We start from the raw sequence: 21,558 nt of genomic DNA, 5'->3' as shown, positions 1-21,558 counted from the left end.
AAAAGGTAACAAACAATCCTTTAAATTCCATGATTTAACAGCCTCCATTTTCCATTCCTTTTCTTGATTACTAACAAGTCTCCATTTTCCATTCCTTTTGAATAACATGTCTCACTTTAAGTTGTCAAGCAACTCGGACTTCCGGCCTTATGTATCCCGTTCTTCCCAGATTGAAGAAAAACATATCCATCTCCTTTTCAAGGCCAATGAGGCCTTGGTGAAAAGGCACGTCCAGGTCACCAGGGGGCGTAACAGCAAAGGCCTGTGATGGCAGTAGCAGCAGAGGGGCCCATGGCGTAGCAGAAGGATCAGTAAAGGAGCCCGCAGCTCCCTCACTGCCTGGCCAACCACACGTTTCTGACTGTGGTCCCACACGGCTCTTTAAGGCCTCAGAGACTGCTCGCCAGGTGCCAAGCAATCCCACTGCAACCTTGTCGTTTTTATTTGCAGAGTCCCACACCTTGACCTCAGTTTGGTCCCATATTTCAGGCTCATAAACTGTCTGATTGTTAATAAGGAGAACAAGCTGTAAGGTTATCAGGACAGTCTTTGTTCCTAAGGATGTATGATTCCCCATAATGCACAACTGCTTACCAGCGAGAGGCAGTTGTGTGCACAGGTCTGCATCTCTCAGCTCGAGCTTCTCTCCAGCTCCAGTGCGCCTGTTACCAGCAACTTTCAGTACGAGCTTCTCTGAGCAGTTTGCTGCATCTGGCCTGTCTTCATGAGGCGATCAAAGTGCCTGTTCCCATCCTGGTCTCCATTCTACCAGCCTGTTCCTCTTCACTTATTTTTCCTGCTTCTTTATTGATGTAACTTCATCGTGTTGCTTTTTTTTTTTTTGTTCTTCTTCTTTCTTGAGGGCAGGCTCCCCTCTTATACCCTTCTCTCCACAGCAGTTCTTTTCCAAACAACTTTTCATTGGTCAAACAACTTTGAATGTAACAACAACAGCAAACACCCAGAAACATCCATGCCTTAACAGTGAGACTGCATGGAGTCTCCTGAATCACCCTTCTTTGTTCCCTCTAAACTCTTTTATATTCCTGATGGCCTCATCGTTAAGAGTCTAGTGTTATCTCAACCACGGGGCTTTCCAACCCACATGGCCACATTTCCAAATCTCCCCCTTCTTTATTAATATCAACCATTTTCTCGACAAGAATTACCACTCCACGTATAACAGATTGTCACAGTGTGAACATTTTTAATGCATCACAGCTACAAGCTGCTGTTCTCTGGCCGTAACGAACCCAATTTACCAATTATTCGCATTAATTGCAACTGGACGTTAAAGGCTCGAAAGCAGGCGGGTGTCAGGCACACGGGAGGGCTGGGGGTCTGGGGCCTGTGCTCCCAGTGCCGAGGCGCAGACCGGCCCGGGCACCCTCGGCTAAACGCAAACCCCGCGCAGCTCCTTTGCGCGCGCGCGCCCGCCCGCGCGACAAAGCTCCGCAATCTCCTTCCGCGCTCCACAAAATTTTCTCCTCCTCCTCCGCCCCTTCCCCTCGGCACTTAGCGCGCCCGCCCGCCCGCGCCGCGCCGCGCCGCGCCGCGCCGCCGCCTTCCCGCGTCGCGCTGCCGCGGGGCAGGGGGCGGTGCTCGGGCGGCAGCGGCGCAAGATGGCGGCCACCACGGCGGCGGGTGAGAGGGCGGCAGGCGCTGGGCCGGGCGGGGCCGGGGGGCGGCGGAGCTCGGCCGCGATCCCTCGCGGAGCCCCCCCGGGGGCGCACGGGCAGCGCGGGGCTCGCCTCGGCCCTGTCGGGGGGAGGCCGGGCGCTGACAGCCCCCCGGGCCGGACCGGCCGTCGGTTGCCCTCAAGGGGCGGCGGGGAGGGGGAAGCCCTGAGAAGGGGCTGCGGGGGGAGGGGGGGTGCGGCCAGACCGCCCGTCAGGCGGGGGCCGGGCCGGGGCTTCCTGCGGGAGGGCTGCTGCAGCCTGCCCGCGGCGCGGGGGGGGGCCCGGCAGCGGGCCCGGGGCTTCGCCGCCGGCGGTTCGGTGCCTTCCCTCCTTCCCTGCCGCCGCCTCCCGGGCCGCCCAGCTCGCTGCGGGGCTGCCCGGCCGGCTCCGTCGGCCTGCTCTAGGCCCGGACCAGGTGCGAGCCTCTGCGGCGTTGTTGTGACCGGGGCGGGAGGGCAGCGAGCTCCTCATGGGAGCTCGAAAGGCTCGGGAGCTCTGCCGGTCGGTAGGCCTCTGCTGATGGCTGTAGGCAGCTCTGAAGCGTTACCATGCAGGCAATTCGTAGCCATCAGCTCGTAGGGAGAATCTGTGCCTAGCAGTACGTGATTGCAAGGTGTGTGAGCGCCCGATTAAAATACACGGAAAATGTAGTGGAGCCTTCTCATCCTCTCATGTCACGTTGTCCCAGCTACTGCACTTTCACAATAATCCTTTCAAGCTGCTGACTTCTCGTTTTGGCTTTGGCTGGAAGAGCAAGGCCAGTGATTCTCTTCTAAAGCCAGCGCAGCCTCATGAATTAATGGTCTGGGTGGTCGTGGAGGGAAGGAGGCTTGGACTGTGATGGCAGAGACCAAAGCCAGTCCTGCTGTACAGCTTCCCTTTTGCTCTGAACTGCCTTTGTGATAAGCCATAGCTAAGTTAACCATCATCTGCTGGCCACATTGTGTCTTTTGGATCGCTTCCTGTTACTTCACATACTTCTGAAAACTGTCTTCGGCGTTGGAAGCATAAAGCAGGATGGAGCCAGGTAGGTGTAAGTCCTCAGCCTCTTGCCTCTAAAATGTGCACATCAGGCAAGCACTGTACTTCAGCTACCCATGAGATCCTGTTTGGTTAACTGCTGCTGGCAAGAAGAAAAAATACTGAAAATCAATGTGTAGCTTGAAAAAAAAAAAAAAACAACATGTTGCAGTAATGCTGAACTTCTGCAGTGAGCCCTAAGTTTGGTATTGAGGCGCCCTTGTGCACAGACCAGTGACTTGGGTTGATGTAAGCCTCAGGGCTCCATCCAGCCATAATCCACGGGCTGTTCTTCCTGCAATGGGCTGCTGTTGGTTGGTGCTCTAGGAAAGTAGGATGGGGATTTTCCTTTCCTGCTAAAGAGAACAATGTAGTGTCCAGTTACTGGTCGTGGTGGTGCACTGCAGTGCAGCTTGTGTGGTTCCCTCCTGACACTGCTGAAGGCTTTGTTGAAGGCATGCGAGGGGAGCCAGGAAGTGACACCTTCTTGTTCTCCAGCACTGACTGAGTCGCTGTGGGGCTCTGGGCGAGCAGCTGGGTATCTTTGCGCCTTTGTAAAACAGGTTTGGCTAACACTTGCTTCAGGGCATCTTAATGTATTCATATTTATTTTTAAAACACTTTAATGTGTTTGTGTCCTGGCTTCAGTTAGGACAGAGTTAATTTTCCTCCTAGTAGCTGGTAGGGTGCTGTGTTTTGGCTTAGGATGAGAAGAGTGCTGATAACACGCTGATGTTTTCATTGTTGCAGAGCAGTGCTTACACCAAACCAAGGACGTTTCAGCTCCTCACTCTGTCCTGCCAGTGGGCAGGCTGGGGGTGCAGCAGGAGCTGTGAGGGGACAGACCCAGGACAGCTGACCCAAACTGGCCACAGGGGTATTCCATCCCATCTGGGGTCATGCTGAACAATAGATACATGTAGGGGTGAGGGGCTGGCTACTCAGGGTTAGGCTGGGCATCGGTCAGCAGGTGGTGAGCAATTGCATTGTGCATCACTTGTTTCATACACAGTAGTAGTAGTAGTACTATTATCGTTGTTATTATTGTTATTATTTTCCTGTCTTAATAAACTGTCTCTATCTCAGCTCACAGGCTTCACTTTCCTGTTTCCCCCCTCCCTCCCTGGGATGGGGGAGAGAGCGTGAGTGAAAGGCTGTGTGGTGTTTAGCTGCCAGCCGGGTTAAACCACAACAGTTTGATACCCTAAGTTTGTAGTGGTTCAGTAAAGGAGCTCAAATAGAGGTTGACTATGAAAAGTATTCAGTCATTCTTTGAAAGCAGCTACTAACTCAGAGGAAGAAATGGCAACAAATGTCCCTATAACTTAATAAATAAATAAATAAAAGTCAGGGCTGATGCTGGAAATGAGACAAGTGTTGTCTAATACTACACAAGCAAGAAACTCACAGGAATACTTAAAAGGAGAAATGTTATGATACCAGGTCCACTAGTATCCTTTGTCTAAAGGAGGAGTCCCTGTTGCCAATGATGGATTTTCTTCTTTCCTCCCAGTTCATATATGAAAAAAGAGCTGCCTTTAAGCATCCCAATAAGGCTCTTCTAGGAGGCTGCAGACACCCAAGCCACAACTCCTGCCTGTCCTTCAGGCTGGGATGGCAGGTAGGACACCCAGCTGGCCGCGGGGCTGTGGGCACTCAGTGCCCCAGCTGGGCTCGTGGGGCCTGCATTGCTGTGCTGTGCAGTGCTGCTGTGCCCTGTGGCATCCTGTTTTTCCAACTTCCATCATGGGAAAAGTTAATGACGTGATTTAACCCACTGTTCACCCGTAGGTTTCTTTAGGGGGTCTGCTGCAGGGTGGTGACAGATGCTGCATTTGCCAACAGCCTGCAGGAACTGAGCAGTGAAATGATTTGCCCAGGTTTAAGTTATTCAAAGTCAGAGGAATGTGGAGAGCCTCAGAAGGACAAATCATTAGGGGAATGGGCATAATAGTGACAATGTGTGTGGTTTAATATGGCTAACAGAGAGAAAGCACAGACTGGTTTTAGTACAGTATATTAAAAACATGTATTTGTAATTGCTGGAGGATCCATAATGTCACTGTAAACTCAGATATCCTCGTGAAAAGCAAACCAGCCATTGCAGTGCAGAAGAACCTGCTCGTGGAAGGGTATGGAAGGAGTACCCTGCCTCTGTAAGCGGGTCGTGATGTCTCCTCCTGAGTGTATGGTACGCAGTACTCATTGTTATCTCAAAGTAAATACTGCCAGCCACCGAGTGCTTTCTCAGCCTGTAAGTAAAATACCTGAGGGTAGGAAAAAGAAATTGAAGAGAAGCTGGAGAGATAAATTATGCATTCTTAAATGAGATGGGATATAGGAGCACGTGAAATAGCAGGTGCTGAAAAAGTTGGTTGCACAGCCTCTTGGTGTCTGTAGTGCTGCAAGGATGGAAAAAAAAGGGTAAACAGTTCCAAAATCTTACAAGAAGGTAGTTGAGTCTTTTCATCTGTAATGATACAGATTATATATTGTATTTGAAGAATGAGGTTCTGGCTGAGAACTTTAAATGATTCATTAGGATATTAAATGTGTACATGGGTTAGGATCCTAGAAGGTGGGCCACTGGCACACGTTGTGAGGTGTATTAAGGTTTGGATTTTCAGGTTGTCAGGATGCTTTTAACAGCCACACGTCCAGCCAAAATGACTTCATTTCCACCTGCTGAGGGGTTTGGGTGCTCCTCCCGAGGGTGGTGTGGTCCAGGGGCAAGGTGTGGGATAGAGTGTGCCTTGCCTGACTCCCCGTAGCTCATACCCTGTTGGGTGTTAAACTGCTGGCATGCTCTGCAGCTAGCATCCTGTGGCACAGGTAACATCACCCCTGTCAGCGTGGTGTCTGGCTTTTCAAAGCTCATCTCAAAATCCGGGAGTCTCCTTGTGCGCACTGCTTTTGGCGGTCGGTATGAATTTGATCCTTTGTGGGTAGAAGAGGCAGCTGGGAGAGGAGCGCTCAGCTCGTGGGCACTGACAATGGTTTCTTTTCACAACGTGAAGAGGAAGTGGTGCTTTTCCTGGTGGGATTTAGTGTGTGGATTTTGTCCAGGACATGAGTTTGGGATGACTTCTTCTCCAGAGCAAATTTTAGCTGAGCTGGTAACATTGTGCTTTTCAGCTGATACAAGTGACCCAGCACATCTGATTCCAGCTCTCCGGCTGCTGGATAGCTTTATTTGGTTTCAGCCCTCAGCGATAATGCCAGTCTGCCTCAGACATTTTAAAGTCATCTCTTTACAAGTAATGTGCTTAAAGCAACCAAAGACAGGCGCGGCGTTCTAGTTTACACTCAGCAGAGAATACTGAATTGCTTCAAGTGCTCCAGAAGTTATTGTGAATCTGCAAAACATCTCAGTACCTGCCTGCGTTATCAGGGTGGAAACAGTGACTGTAAAGAAGATTCAGGAAATCTAAAGTCCCCATCTCCTGGAAGTTTTTGTGACAGCTGCTGAAAGCCTTTTATTGTTTTAAATATTACATCACTTTGAAAGCTCTCTATGCCATTTTGACAAGGATTGATTTATTTATTTTTTACAATCGCGGTGCTGTAAGGATAAGGTAGCAGATTTCTAGATAGTGTCCGTCTCTGCAGAGAGATGAGAAATGTATTGGAAGAGGTGTGTTAAAGGCTGAACAGCAAAGCAAGCAACAGAAGGGGCTTTAACACGTCTAGCAGTGGAGATGTTTAAAGGTAATGGACCTCGGTTCTCTTGAATTAGTGTAAATCAGGAACTAGTACAGAGAGCAGAGTTAAAATTGGCTTGAATTTGGGACTGCTTCCACTATATAGCTGGGGAAAATTGAAAGATTTCTATAGTCAGCCAGTAAATGTTGTTTTTAACTTGTTGAAAACATGCTTTGTGTCTCACAAGGTTGCGTGTAATTCAAGACAGAAAATCTCCGACTGGTAGGATCACTTTTAAAACCATGACAAGACATTCCAAGTTACATATCTGCGGATCTTTAGTGGTGCTGTGATATAAAATGAATCTGAGTGTGCTTTAAGGTCCTTAAAACCCAAGCTGGCATTTAAGTGTGTTGCAGGAATAACTCTGCTTTGCCTAGTGCGGGACATCAGGAGGTTCTGGCAGGTGCAGTCACACTGCCCTCGCCCTGTGTCAGCTCTCTGTCTGACAGCCTCGCAGCTCCTCACTTAGAAAGCAGCCCGGTGGTGAGGTGCCTGGCTGAGGAGTGCTCATCAGTACCGCTCTGTGCAGCGGAGCTGGTGTTTGGTGGAATCTTTTTGCTGCCGGTTTGCTCAGCTGGCACAGGGCATCTCATGGGGACTTCCCTGGGATAGCCATGGGCGTTGTTTGGCAAGTGGTGTGGGTGCATGGAACAGACCAGATCCCTTTCTAGGAATTCTGGTGAACAGCAGACATGATGATGATGTTTGCACGCAACCACAAATGATAAATTCTGCTTGGCTTTGGCCGTTGAGGCCCCAGCAGGACGTGGTGGCTGACCCGTTGTATGGGGAGCCTGGCTTGGCCTGTGGCTTCATGCAGCCCGCCAGGCTGACTGGGGCGGGCAGCTGGCCTGGTCCTCTGCCTGGCTTGGGGGCAGGTTAGTTAGAAATGACTTAAAGCATTTATGATCATATGGTCATAATCTTTTATATATATACAAGTCTGTTTTTCTCCTTGTTGGAGTCTTTGGGGAACATGTCAGGAGGGAGCTGACCTGCAGTTCTGTACCCATGTACTTGCCATGTGTGATGGTGGGGTGCTGCTCTTCCACTCACACCTTACAGCTTGAGCATGGACATAAAACTTCTTGAGAAGGCAAGAGTGCTGCTGGATGGGGTTGTGTGCTGTGGAGTGACCAACCATCTCCTATGATTCTTTTTCTGCAAAGAGCATGAAGTTGCAGGTACGTGTTCTTCACTTTTCCCACCTCTCTTTGCCGCTGGTGGTCCTGCAGTGCCCTTGGGTGAGCAGGTGCTGTGGAATCACCAGTCACTTACCTTAACTACTACCGTGCGATAGGAGCCAGAGTACGATGGGACTGGCTCTTTGCAGGCCTCACAGCTGTCACAGACCTTGACATTCCTGTGTGAGTGTTTTAGGGCTCTGATTCATGCTGTGTCTGATTCGTGCTGAATCAGAGCAGCTGTGCCTTGGAAAAGCTCTGAAATCAAGTTGCCTTCTCCTCCCATAACTCTGCCAACCCAAGCCTAGCTCCGGTTAGCAAGTGTCAGAATTCAGGCTGCCTTTTGGCCTGGTTGTGGCCTCACTGAATGTGTACACGATGGTGTAATTTTTAATTACAAATCACACAGTTTTCTTTGCTTAGGATTCCTGCCCTGTGCAGTGAGCATGATGCTCAGAGGAGGGGTCGGTAGTTGATATTTCTGATTTTCTTCTTAATTGTGTGCCCTGTGCCTGCTTTCCACAAGGCAGACAGTGCTTCCGCTGTGGTGTTGAGCCCTCCTGGGTTATTTTCTTGGTCTAAGAAATGTCAGTGAGTTACCTCGGTGTTACCGAGCTCCAAAATGTAGAGAGACTCTGATCGCACTTGTTGAGCATTGTGATGTTGTGGCCCAGAAGTGTTTTTTGGTAACCCCACAAATTCGAGACAGCTTTTCTCGCTCCAGCTGAGCACTTCTGTGAGCGTGGAGTTTCACCCTGGGTTTCTAACAATAGCACCCACGGCTTCCTTTGTGGTGCAACCTGCATTGTCTGAGCGTTTCTGTGATGGGCTGAGGGTGGGGTTCCTCCCTCCAGAAGGACGTTGGGCTGTCCCCACTGGCTGGCTGTGCCGGCGGCTCCACTCACAGTGTGCCAGCAGGCAGGGCTGCCTGGGCAGCCGCCCGGCCGGTGGCAGGGCCGTGAGTCACCACGGGCAGCAGCCGCAGGATGGGCTGTGAAACTGGCACCGTGTGTACAGACACCTTCAACATGGGGCTGACCTCAGCATGCGCTGCATCCGCCACGCTCGGCCCCCGCTCTCGGCCTCCGTGCTGCAGTCAGGCTGTGCCCCTCTCTGCTTCCCCTCACCGCGGCATGCGGAGCATGAGGAAGGTGATCCAAGTGGGGTGGCTAATCTGGTGTAATTCAGGTGCTTGAGACTATCTGTGCCCAAGGTACACAAGATCCATCAGAAGTTGAAGGCCTGGGGGGTGGGTGCTGGAGGTGTTGTGCTGGGGAGGTGCCGGTGGTCTCCAGGAGATCCTGCTCCTGCTCAGGGCCGGGGCTCACCTGGTGGTGGTGGCTTCACCAGCCCCAGTTGACTCATTTCCTTTCCCAGCCAAAGACTTGCATTACTCAGCGGCCATGAAAACAGCGCAATCTCGCCAGTAGTTAAAGATGTGGGTTTGGTGTGGAGCTGCCTTGGGATTGTGCGCAGCAGCCCCTAATGGGTTTGGTTTGGTGCAGCTGGTGCAGGTCTGATGGGGCTGTCTGATGCCTCTCATGGGGGTCTAGGTTCCTCCTCATCCACTCGCTACAGCTGTATAATTGCATCGTTTTCTCCCAGCATATTCTGGAATGTGGTTATTTTAGATGTGTTATCGAACTGGCCTGTAAACTAATTCCATCAGTAATTTACTTAAATTTCTTTTATGCTTTGCTTTGTAATGAATGAAATGTTGGCAACTCTGATCAAGCAGCAAAACCAGCGTTGACATTTAGTTTCTTTTAAGTCATTCAGGTCAACCTTAAAGGGGATTGTAAGGACACTAGAGGTTCGAGAATTGAAGCACTGCTACATTTCACAAAGCCTTACATCCTCTGTTTTCCACACTTGCAAGCAGCTCTGGAGATGGTTTTCAAAGCTCTTGCTTGGTCTCTGTCTCTGTCCTCTGAAGTATGCCATGAATGCGGGAAGAGCTGACTTCGATGGAGGAGTCCACTGGGTTCACTTGGTGTGCTTCAAGGCTAATTGTCCATTCTTCTGTTGTGCTAAATCAGCAAGGATAAAGAAGGGGATACATTATGATTTTCTGCTACTGTGTACTGGTGAATAGTTAATCTTGGACTATTGAAGGAAAAAGAAATCCAAACCCTAAATTCAACCTTATTTTATACAACAGGTGAAAATAACTGCATCAAATGTATCCTGGCAATAATTTTGTTTCTTTTGTAAAGCAGTGTGCTTTGCACAGGTACTTTGAAGGAGACATGGTGGCCTAGAGCACGTGTGTGTTTTGTGGTGGCTGAGGTATGGACATCTTGAAGAAGACTGAATAATCAAGTGCCATGTGGCCTGAGCTCCTTCATCACAGCCACAGTGTGTGACCTTGGCTTAAGCTCTCAAGCTCTCTGTGCCATTATTTCCCATTAATGTAATGGGGATCAAAAAATTCCCATTATTTTGCTGTGTGTTTTGAAGATAAATGTGCTAGCAATTAAGAAGTGCTGGAATTCTTTGGTAATAGAGGTCATAAGCACAAAGGACAGTATTGCTACTGACAAAGCCCACTTAAATTAACAGCAGATTAACCTACTCATGTTATGAAAGTTTCATTTGGTTTGGGTGGTGTTTTTAAAAGCTCAGAGAGACGACACTGTGGGAGGCTTGACGTCACACATTTTGTAGAATCTTGCAAATTCCTTTGCTATAGATCTTAATAGACAAGTGCTAATTAGAGCTCCACAGGACTGTTTGTATCTCTGAATAGACAGAGATTTCCTTGCATTTTACTGCCTGTTCTAATATCAGGCCCATTGTGCTTCTAGCATATTTGGTACTGCTTGAAAAGTCCAGGGTAAATACAAGGATATCTTCTTCAGACTGTTGAAGTATAATCATTCAAAGCCAGTGGTATTTTTATGTTTATTACTCAAAATACTGTTCTGATTATTTTTAGGAGTAAAAGTTCCTCGTAATTTTCGTCTGTTGGAAGAACTTGAAGAAGGTCAAAAAGGAGTAGGAGATGGAACAGTTAGCTGGGGCCTTGAAGACGATGAAGATATGACACTCACAAGATGGACAGGAATGATTATTGGACCTCCAAGAGTAAGCATCCACTTAAAATACAACGCCACTTCTTTCTTTCTTACCCTTTTCCTTCCCTTAGTAGAAAGTAGAAAACAAGCGAAACACAAAGTGACAGAACGCTTTAGCAAGTGACTTACATTGAAGGATCAGCTTTCATATAACGATGGGTTTATATATCTATATGTCCTTTTGCTTATGGTCTGGAATATTTTTAGTACCTTTCTCTGTTTAGTTCTGTTACGTGTCTACTTTATATTTGCAGATTCATTAAGACATAACTTTTGAGATTCCAGGATTCTAGTATCCTGTACTCTTGAATACAGTAAGGTTTAAAATCCTTTGGCTAGTGAGATTACATGTGGAGCTCATGTAGGTAAAACCTGGATGTTCTGTTCAGTACTGCTAGCCTTTCTGCTGTTGCTTGTTGAATTTATGGAGTTTGTTTTCACTGCAGCAGTACTGACTTGCTCTTTTACAGTTTCAGCTAAGTCAGGAAACTTGAATTTTAATGAATTCAGTTACTTTTCTGAATGCTGTCTCCCAAAGTAGTGTCTCATAATTCTACCATGGTCTTTGTGATAGCATTATTGCATATTCCCTCCACCCCGATCCCAAACCCTTACTAAACTGAGGGTCTCTACTCCATGGTAGTGAACTTTAGGGCTAAATTGTATGTGTGCATGTATTCTAAAAACCAAATGTGTCTTGTCTCCAGTTCTACTGTGTTTTCCTGTTCTGTTTTCTTATTATCCTTGCCATGAAGTGCAAGTAGCTAATTCTCCTTCCTGCAGTAGTGTATGTTGTCCTTTGTGTCTGGCCTCACATTCACTTCTCAAAAATTCCGATGTTATCAACATGGAAATGTTTACACGCCTTTAACCACTCTGCTGCTCGATGTGCCTCCACTCTATCAGTTGCCTTTTCTGACTCAAGATGAGCTTGTGCAAGAATTAGTATTATAACAGCATTATGTGTGCAGTATTTTGTACCGCATTCAGAAGTGTTCTTTGCTTTTTGTCTGCTGTTGTTAACATCTCCCCAGTCATGATCATTTCATTTGGTGGTGATATGCCCAAATTGTTTTCCAGAACAGCACTTGATTTTAGAACATTAGGAGAGCTTTAATGAGCTTACATTAGGATTGTGAAGAACAGGCACCGTGTGCATGCATGTTAGGTAAAATTTAAGCAACCTTGAAATCTAATTTAGAAATTTAAATAGGAAGTGAAATGAGCAAATAAGCAAATGTTGACTTGTCAGCAGTGACAGAAATCTGTACTTCATGTCATACTCCCAACCAAGGCCAGAGGACTATCACAGAAGATTATTCAGCTATGCCTCCTTTGTCTTTCTGACACATTTATAAACACATTTTTTTTTATTTCCAAAAGGGTCTGGACTTGTAGAATTCAACTAATTGCTCAAAAGCCACAGGCCGTATTGAGGGAGATTCTGGGAACTTTCAGACATTCTTGTTTACTCGAAGCTGCTTCTGTTTTTAGAACTGTTCACACACAGTTCTATTAGTACCATTTTTTTTTGATAGGATGTGGGTAATACTGGCTCTGGAAAAAGAAATCAAAACTCTTGGTTTCCTCTGGATAGAAAAAATCACGCTTGGAGCAGGTGGAATAGTCTTATGTTGGGCATCCTGGAGGGAGAAGTGAGCTGTAGTGCAGAGCTGATGCATGCTGCTGCTCCGGAGAGTCCCTGCTACCATACATGGAAGTGTGCATCTCCTTCCCAGGCTGTGCGGATGGTTTTGCAGCCAGTGATTCATCTTGTTTGTACAAACTATTTAAAAACAGTGGCACTGTCAAAACTTCAGCTTTGTCTGCGCCTATTTTTTATAGACATGTGCATGGTCAAGGATTTCCATTCACTAGTCTTAATGGGGTGTGGCCATTTGCAAAGACCCTAAAACACTCCCCAAACCTCTGTACTGTGAACTCTGAGCACAAAGCACTCTCAGGGGCTCCATTGGGAGGCAGAGGAAGTCCAAGCTGAGCTGGCAGGTGACTTTTTTCCCCCAGATCTTGTGACAGCATTGAGTTTGCCACCATCCAGGCTGGACATCTGAAAGCCTGGCTGGCTGAGGCACTGGAGGGGCTGCTCTGAAGGGGTGCTGCCACTGCCATGGGTGGCTGCAGGCTGGGTTAAACCGCTCCATTTGTACGGACGTGAAGCAGCTGAATCAAGAAGTCAGATGCTGGTGGCATTTTTTGCATCAAAACACTCATTAGTATCAAGGGAAATATTAAGATGGGCATAACAAGCCCTTGAAAAGAATTGCACTGAATTCTGTATCAAGGAGAAGTTACTGTGTGACGGGCAGCTGTTTTTAAGACCCCAGCGGAGGCGTGATGCTCTGCTGCAGCAGGTGAGGCAGGAGCTGATACCTGGTTCTGGGCTTCTGCGCTCACGAGAGCCTGGAATTTTTGCTCTTGATCAGTGCCTTGTGAGTTTAGCATTCACTGCAACGTTGAAGATGGAGGAAATGTGTAAGAAACTCTAGATCTGGACAGCTTGCCTGCAAAAACTTCTTCCTGATGATCCTGTTCCTGTTAAATGCTTCTGCTCCCTGCTTTGCCTGGCGCAGCTGGAGCTTGGTGCCAGGCTGCACCATACCAGCACATCAGAAATCTGTGTTCCCAGAGTGCTGAATAACTATTGTTTCTTTTAATTACTTTTAAATATTGAAGAATCACTTTACCCTTGTTGTATTTGTCTCTTTTCTATGCACATTTATTGGATAGTTAAAAAAAAATCAGGACTCCTTTTTGTAGCTGTTAAAGTATTTAACTGCTCCTGCTGTGTGACAAAGTGATGCTGCTACTTGGGATCAGGCTGTCCCTTGGAACTGAGTAAATCTTGGAGCATTCCCTTTCTGAGAACTGTCACATTGAGTTATGACCAAAGAACATTTTTAAGTGCAGTTCTAGGACAGGCCAACTGTAGATAGCTATCTAAGCTAATTCCTGAAGAGCACCATCTAATACTCTGAATATTGTAAAAACAAACCCAAACAGAGGCAGCCTGCGCAGTGTGTAAGTGGCTGCCCTTCTGTTTAGTGGTTTGTGTCCCTGAAATAACCACTGTTTTAACCAAATGATTGTTGAACTGCCTGATGTAACTGTTCCCCCCCCTTTCTTTTCCCCTCAGACAATTTATGAAAACAGAATATACAGCCTTAAAATAGAATGTGGGCCTAAGTATCCAGAAGCACCTCCATTTGTAAGATTTGTAACAAAAATTAATATGAATGGAGTAAATAGTTCTAATGGAGTGGTAAGTTTTTTTTTTTTTGTTTTGTTTTTTGTTTTTTTACTCATTTTACATGGTTTTCATATGCAGCTTCAAGTTAATGCTTTACGCTTGCAACTTGTTTAAATACTTTTTACTTGTTGGTACCATTTTCCTTGAAGGAAAGGGGGGTAGGAGGGAAGTATACAAGCCAAGTATATTCTGGATTCAAAATGTTGAAATTTCCTGTCCATTTGCAACTCACAAGTAGTTTTGTCCTGTGTGGATTTATTGTGCTTTCAGGAAAAAACGCTTGCTTTTGCTTTCTTTGGTTTCTCCCACACAGACTTCTTAAAGGATCTTTAAGTGGAGGGTGCGTGGGGGAGTTAAGTGTATGGAAATTATTGATTCTGACGGGAATGGTGTTTTTGTCTATTTTAGGTGGACCCCAGAGCCATATCAGTTCTAGCAAAATGGCAGAATTCTTATAGTATCAAAGTTGTTCTGCAAGAGCTTCGGCGTCTAATGATGTCTAAAGAAAATATGAAACTTCCTCAGCCACCTGAAGGACAATGTTACAGCAATTAATTAAAAAAAAATCATGCCCCCTTTATTCAATTTAAGCTGTCTTCATTTTCCACAGTAGTAAATTTTCTAGATGCATCTTGTAGACCTCAAAATCCTGGAAAGGAAGTTCCCATTCAAAGGAAGTTTTTCTTGAGATACTGTAAATGATACTAATTTTTTCATTTGAAATATAAGTTGTGCTATAACAAATAATCCTGTCGTGTAACCACTGTCCACATAGCTGAACTTCTGGTATCAGGAAAAGTCTATTTAAATTTATTACTGTTAAGACCAGTGTGGCACATCTAACTTAACTGTGAAAGCATACATCCCACAATCACCTTGCTGTGTGTCTGGCCTGGGTTTTTTCTTTTTTTTTTTTTTTTCTTTTCTTTTTCTGTCTTTTGCAATAGAGTCAAAGCTCAGGGCTGTTTATTAGAGTAGACACAAAGGTTTTTGCTTCCAGTACTACACTGGGCTTTACGGACTACTAACGGGGATGTGTGCTAACCTCAGTCATCCCTCCCTTTGTGCTATCTCTAGTAAAGGCTGAATGTGACTGTGGTCATTTTTTTTTTTGTATTTTTTTAAACGCCCTGATAATCTGGGGCAAGCTTTCCTCCTTCCCTTTGGCCAAGGCATAGATTGTATTTCTCTTCCTGGTCCCCCTCACCAGTAACGTGGGCATTTGGTGAGGGATTCAGGGTTCTTTTAATCTCTTCCCTCTTCCCCTCTTTTTAGTGGGGGTGCTGCTTTCTTTTTGCCCCTTTTTGTGACTCTTCTCACCCCTGGACAGCAGGGGTAAGCGTTGGGGCAATAACTTGACCTGTTCCCTCCTGCTTATTGTTCTGGTTTTGCAACAAATTTAGTCTTCACCAGCCTGGGAAACAAGAGTATCTGTTCTGCTCGCAGACTGGGATTTTCCCTGCCCCTCTGGCACTGCTGCCACACCGCCAAGCTGGCCACGGCTGATGTTAATAGACAGGCTTTTGGTGAAAAGAGCAGTCATTTACCAGGATTGCCGAAATTTTCTGCTGCCAAAGTTTAATGGGGAAACTGCACGTCCAGAATAAACACACACTCCAACTCAAATAGTTGTATTTTGGTGCTTTGGATTGACCTGAGAATGTTAATTAACTAAAACACAGCACTTATGTTCGGCCTTTTTAAAGATCTGACAGACAAATCAAGTCAGTGTAGACTTCAGTAGGATTCTGTTAAGTGTTGGAGGTGAAAACCCCTCTGTGGAGATTCTGGGGAAGTGGTGCGTACAGCAGATTAAGGACCTTTGTTGGCTTTGCATCCTGGCAAATCACTGCCTTTTCTGTTTTACTGTTTTGGACCACTAACTGCTGCAATGTGGATGCAAGCTTACATACCAACAACCTAGTGTGTCCGAAGTTTTATGAAAAAATTTAGTGTTTGTGTAAAAAAAAAAAAAAAAAAAAAAAAAAAGAAAAATAAAAGAAAAATAAATACATTTGAAAGCAGCAGCTCTCAAGTCAATGAACAATTGATGTTTCCATTAACTCTTTTGAGGAAAATATTAGTTGTAAGGATTTAACATCCTCTGTAATTAAAGTTTAACATAACAGTATTCCATAAGCAGCCTTTTTATTGTATCAGACCATTGCCTGATTTTAATATAATAAAAAGTGTGCATTAATATTAGAAGGCTTTAATTGTATTTATGTTTAGAACTTTGATCCCTTATGGAATTTTGGGTTTGTTGGAAGTATCTTCCTACAGATCCCACATAGATAACAGTATGTAAACTGGTGGTGAAAGGCAATTGTCTTTATCTAGCTGCTGCTTTTGTGCCAAGGAGAACCTTTATTTGTAGTCAAAACCTCAGACAGACTTGCATAGACTTGGCAGTTGGTAACGTTATGTGATGAAAAGGAACCACAGGAACGACTTTCTAGCCGTGTGCTATCTGAAGGTGCTCTGCTACTGCGCTGACCTTTGTGTGCTGTAGTCCCGAGGAAATCAAATCCACGTACAGTTGCATGCTATACTGTCCATCAAGTTAAAGAAGAACTTCACAACCTGAAATTTTACCTGGTTTTCCTCAAATAGTGAACTGTAAAAAGCAGACCTCCTCTGTAAATCTCGATTAAAAACAGGGCTGCAGAATTTTGCCCTTTTTGGGTGTCTCCACTAAAGAAGATTGCCAGAAGGTACTGGTTGTGCGTTCATTTCGATGTGGTGAAACCTGCCTCTTCCTGGGTGTAGGAGTGACGAGGGAACGAGCTGTGTATGTGAAACTTGCTGCTGTTTGCTAGCCTGGAATACTAACCAGTCGTGGGGTAGCTCAGAGGGTGTCTGTGAAGACAATGCGGCTAATATTTGTCAGCATCCTGTGCGTGTGTTTCTTTGAAACAGCTTGGTATCGAGAGATGTTAAATGGGAACTGCAACAATGCTCAACAATTACGGTGTGGTTACCGGGTGTCGCTGTTGTAAGAACACCCCTGTCCTGTTCAGGAGGGTATGGTTGGTACATGTTGGGTGCTTCCCCAGCCTTCACACTTCAAGCAATGGTTCTAAAGCCTTGAAACCATCTGATTTGCTTTGCAGGCTGCAAGTTTGACCTGAACCATGCTTCTCTGGGATCTGTGCTAGCAAGAGTCCTGTGGTAACACAATTTGTCATGCAAACTTCAGCTGTACTTTTTTTTTTTTTTTTTTTTAAAGAAAAAAAGTGTACCTTTTTTTACCTAGGAACTTCACTCTGAACACACCGGTACTCCAGTGCACTGATATTCCACTCTGAGTAGGGATGGTTTGGGAAAATAACACACTAAGAGTCAGCTGCCAGTGAGTCCACGTGTTGTAGCTTTGTCAGTGTGTGTGCATCGTGGAAGGGATCAGTCATCCCACAGGCACCGTGGGTTTCTGGGTGCTGGGTCACACTTCAGAAATTAAGTCGGGGAATGAACTCACCTCTTCTCTGTATTTATTCTACCTCTGGCAGTATAAAGGCAAGGCACTTAAGAGTTGATCCTTGCTCACCATTGGTTTATGTCCTGAACTGATGTGTCTGAAGGCGTTGGCCATAAAATAGATGCTGTTCCCTGGAGCCGGTACTGCTGGAAGCGACTGAAGAGTTGCTCAGGGAAGAGGTGTGGTTTGAGCAGGACCTTGCCCTCTGCCTGCTCCTGCTGCTGCCTCGGGGGGGTTGCACAAGGTGTCGTGGTTGCAAATGCCCCGGACACGTCCATAAAACCTCACCCGCAGTGCCGGCGGTGGTCGCGGAGAGTGTTCGACTCAGCTGCTGGCGTGGGGACGGCAGAGGGAGCTAGCAGGCTTTGCAACGCTTTGGTCCAAGCAAGGTGCAAGGGCTGCTTCATTTCGATGTTAACTCCTCTTGTGGGAACCGCTTTTCATACTTATCCTGAATCATTTTCAGTTTTAAAAATCTGTTTAACACGGCTTTCTCACTGCACAGGCATTAAGGGGAGACCAGCAGTGCAGTGAGGTTTTACTTCTTAATAAACACTGCCTGTTCCTTGCTTCTTGCTTTGCTGTAATTAAACTCCATGTGGTTTTGGGGAGCATGTGCTTAAATATGCCTTTTCTGAACTCAACTCAGTGCTTTGGACTTAATGATGATGAAAGAAACTTAAGGTTTTAGATTAACAACTTTTAAGCCAAAAAGTGTCAGCAGCTGCTCTGTGTGATGCCAGTGCTGTCTGAGTTTCAGCCTGGATTCATACAGGGACAAACAGCAGCACGGCAGGAGCAGCAGGCAGTGCATGCAGAGCTGAATGCGGTTGTGCCCCTAATTCTTGGGCAAACAGCCCAACCAAAGAACAGAGCAGCCCAAATGCTTTATCTTAGCTGTGCTTGAGAACTGCGATACCAGAGCTCCCTCTGGAAGTACCAGGCAGATGCAGCGTCAAGTTCTGCCAATTTTAGCAAGGGAAACAGAAGCCAGAGACTTTTTCAAGAGTCCTTGACAGCGTAAGAAGCGATGAGATGTGCTCTCACTCCCTTTCCAAATATCAGTCTTTGTAGTGTCTTGCCTAGAGTTGTAGGTGCTGCTTGTGGCTTACCTTGCTGTTTGCAGTAATTGGCCATTAGGCGTCTGAGGTTGGTGCTTAGCCTCAACCTGGCAGCGTTTCCTGCACCAAGGAACAGCACAGGGAATTCAGTATTTTTTTTAAGCTGGCATTTGCTTGCTCTGAAACAAGGGAGTTCCAGTTCTGCACGTACCTGTAAATATGTGCCTTCTTCAAGCTCTACCTACCTCAAGCTCAAAGACGGTGAAGAAATCTGATGATATTCTTAATATCTTTTTTTTTTTTCAACTTACTAATTTAAATTTAAGTTTTCTCTGGTGGCTCAGAGTTTTCCTAAGTCGGTGGAAATTGCCATCTTGCATTAATCCTTGGCTCAGATGCTATCCAAAAGCCCGTTAACTTTGCTGTTGACTAAGAGTCAAGTCCCTTAACAGCTTCTCGTTTTCTCCAGTCCTGCTGCAGCAGATTGCTGGGGAAGGTGCTTAACTTTCAAGCATGTGAAGGGCCCAAGTGAAGTCAAATAGGAGTTAGGCACACGCTTAAGTGCTTTGCTGGAGCAAAGCCAGGATGCTCAGCCCCTGCTAGGAAAGAGACGTTTTTAGCCTTTATTGATTGTCTTCTCCCTATCCATCCCTTCTGGGCGCTGTGTCCCCTCTGTTTGTGCTCTTACATTTTCCCCACGTCTCCCGTTTGTTGCAACAAAAAAGCAAAGAGCAGAAGACAACATGGAAGATAAGGAGATAAGGTAGATTCTCATTGCTTTATGTCTGTCAAGCATCTTGTCGCCTTTTTCAGCCTTATCTCCTTTTGAATAAAGCCTACAAAGGGTTTTCAGAAATGTGGGTCCTGTCCTAATTTTCTGCCTCTCAAGCTAGGTTGTTGGCGGCTTTGCCCTGACTTGTCTAGAAAGCCTTGCGGTACGGTGATGGGTAACGAGAGGGGAGAATAAATGTCAGATTCTGTCTAAAAGTCCCTTTCTTTCACTTGCTCAACATTTTTGTCTTGTCTTATTTCATTAGCTCTCCACTCATCAAAGAAAGTGTCAGGATAGCCAAAGACAAAATTTCTTGGGGTGGGGAGGAACAGGCAAGAGTTCTGGAAAGCGAAGGGAAGCAGACTCTGAGCTCCCTCTCAGAAACAAGTCCCTTTTCCCTTCTCTCTTTACATGTCTGCTTTAAACCCCGTTGCCCAGCATTTGCCTGATACACACAGCAGAGAACAGGGGAATTGTGTGCCTTGTGGCGCAGGCTGCAGGGCAGATAGGTGCTGATCTGTGGGGTGTGAGTGCTGCCAGATGCAGTGCGGGACGGGCTAAGGCAGCGGGGCTGGCAACGCGGGACCTGAGCATGCTGGGGCTGGGGCAGGGTGTCGAGGCGAGCAGGGGGGCTGGGAGTTGACAGCCAACTGCTTTCTCTTCCCTCGGAGCAGGGGGGAGCATGCCAGCAGGATGCGCACACGGGCCCACACCTTCAGGAGTATTCCTGGAAATTGGGGGTAATGCTTAATTACAGCTGCCTGTAGGCGCTGGGGCTCGGCTGCTGGGCAATGTAAATAGGGTCATGATAAAGAGCGCCTGTGTGTGACGCTGGGGCAGCGACTGGGCTTGGGAAACAGTAGAACAGAGATCGCAGTAAGATATTTGCCAAACTTCTTTCCTTCCAAAGAGACCTCTTAAATCCCTGGGCTACCAGATTAAATGTTGTCCAAGGGTAGCGGCCAGATGTTTCTCAGCTGCTTGGACTGCTTTCCAGCTGAGAGCGAGCGAGTGGCTATCCAACATGCGAGCATTAATATAAACATTTTAGAGGCCTTGCCTTGAGCGAGCCATTAAAAACTTCCCACGGTACCGAGAGTGCTGCTGGCTTCCTTGGAGAGCATCAGCGTTGTGTAGCTCGCGCTCGAGTCCCCCGCATGGGTCAGCCACAGGCTGCCACCTGCTAACGCAGCGCTGGGGCCGCGCCTCCCCCTCACTTCAGTGGCGCCAGAGCAGTGTGGTCCCTGGAATTTGATTATTTGTGTTAGCAGATAATTTAGGCCAGAAGGCTTAGAGTGTTCCCTTCCTTCTCGGGATGTCGTCATGCTTCCCAGCAAAGCACAATCCCATGTCCTGTGTCCCTTCCCTTCCCCTCACCCCACCAGCACAACAAAACCGCTTTCAGCTTGCCTCCTTCACGGGGTCACTGGCCACTAGGTTTAAGCTCATCTGTGCCTTGTGTAGGCCTGCCAGGAGGGGAGGATTTGATCAAACCCAGCATGTACGCTCATGTTTTTAATTACTGCATATATTTTAAAAATGCGTTTTTAATATGTGGTTCTTCTCCTGAAATATTCCCAGTTCCACCCGTGAGCTCCTGTTGGTGTGAAACGAGTATCCCTCACGGGTCACTGGTGCTTCTGTCGGCTCTCAGTGCCTTTTCTCCAGCACCTGGACTGCTCCAGTCCTAAAGTGAGGAGCGTTTTGCTCCAAACCCAGGTCCCACCGGAGCTGAGGACTGCGTGGCTGTGCAGGCAGCCTCTGCTCTTCCCGCTGGGGAGCACATCGCGGGCTGGAGCTGGCAGTGAGTTCGTGCCTCGGGCTCTGTTTCCGCAGCGTGTGTGAGTTGCCCACAGTCTCCCTGCTTCTCTTTGCCTTGAAGCTGCTCTGTGCCCAGGTGGCAGATGCCCCATGCCTGCCCGAGGTGCTGGGCAGTCACTGTGACCTGGGGCTGCTGCTGGAGCTCCTCGCCGTGGGCTGCGCGGGGAGCTTGGCTCTGCACCGGGGGTGGCTTCTCTTATACAAGGTTTGGAAGGCACTGGTGGTACGGGGATGTGCAAAGAGCGGGGGTTAACAGAAACAACTTGGATACTTACACCAGAATGGTTCACGTCAGGCTTCTTGTGCAGCTCCTGGCAGCTTCGCTGGGGGAAGACAGTTACTTGACAAATACTCGCTGAACTAATGAATGCCAGAGCACTTCGTGTGTCTGTAGCTGGGCTGCAAAACCCATGGGAGATGTTTGTTGTGCTGGGTACTGAGCAGGAGCCCCTGAAGCTGGAGCAAACAGAAAAGCAAAAAAAAATAACAAACC

The 21,558-nt window shown here is 47.0% G+C and overlaps 1 protein-coding gene and 1 long non-coding RNA gene across 5 annotated transcripts; one reads left to right on the top strand and one right to left on the bottom strand.

Annotated features, from left to right (window-relative positions):
- Positions 1–1,514: 1,514 nt before the first annotated feature.
- Positions 1,515–15,943, top strand: UBE2V1 (ubiquitin conjugating enzyme E2 V1). 4 transcript variants are annotated; one of them, XM_082773111.1, is made up of 4 exons: positions 1,515–1,644; positions 10,527–10,675; positions 13,820–13,945; positions 14,342–15,943. In XM_082773111.1, the coding sequence occupies exons 1-4, from the start codon at positions 1,623–1,625 to the stop codon at positions 14,486–14,488; spliced, it is 444 nt and encodes a 147-aa protein (XP_082629237.1). In that variant the 5' UTR covers positions 1,515–1,622; the 3' UTR covers positions 14,489–15,943. The 4 variants fall into 4 exon arrangements, with proteins under 4 accessions (XP_082629237.1, XP_082629239.1, XP_082629238.1 ...); XM_082773113.1 differs by lacking the exon at positions 1,515–1,644 and adding an exon at positions 2,433–2,706; XM_082773110.1 differs by lacking the exon at positions 1,515–1,644 and adding an exon at positions 9,655–9,675.
- LOC309884292 lies at positions 15,897–19,290 on the bottom strand. Its single transcript, XR_014318597.1, has 2 exons — positions 18,684–19,290; positions 15,897–18,592 (listed from the first exon to the last, which is right to left on the bottom strand). It is a non-coding gene; the product is annotated as an uncharacterized lncRNA (long non-coding RNA).
- Positions 19,291–21,558: the final 2,268 nt, after the last annotated feature.

Source organism: Aythya marila, assembly GCF_965140915.1.
Source record: "Aythya marila genome assembly, chromosome: 16".
Taxonomy (NCBI): domain Eukaryota; kingdom Metazoa; phylum Chordata; class Aves; order Anseriformes; family Anatidae; genus Aythya; species Aythya marila.
This window is presented reverse-complemented; position numbering and strand designations above follow the sequence as displayed.

Coding starts and splice junctions, on each gene's coding strand:
- UBE2V1 (XM_082773111.1), top strand. CDS start 1,623: ATGGCGGCCACCACGGCGGCGG. Junction 1,645..10,526: donor GGCGGCCACCACGGCGGCGG/GTGAGAGGGCGG, acceptor GATTATTTTTAG/GAGTAAAAGTTCCTCGTAAT. Junction 10,676..13,819: donor TGATTATTGGACCTCCAAGA/GTAAGCATCCAC, acceptor TTTTCCCCTCAG/ACAATTTATGAAAACAGAAT.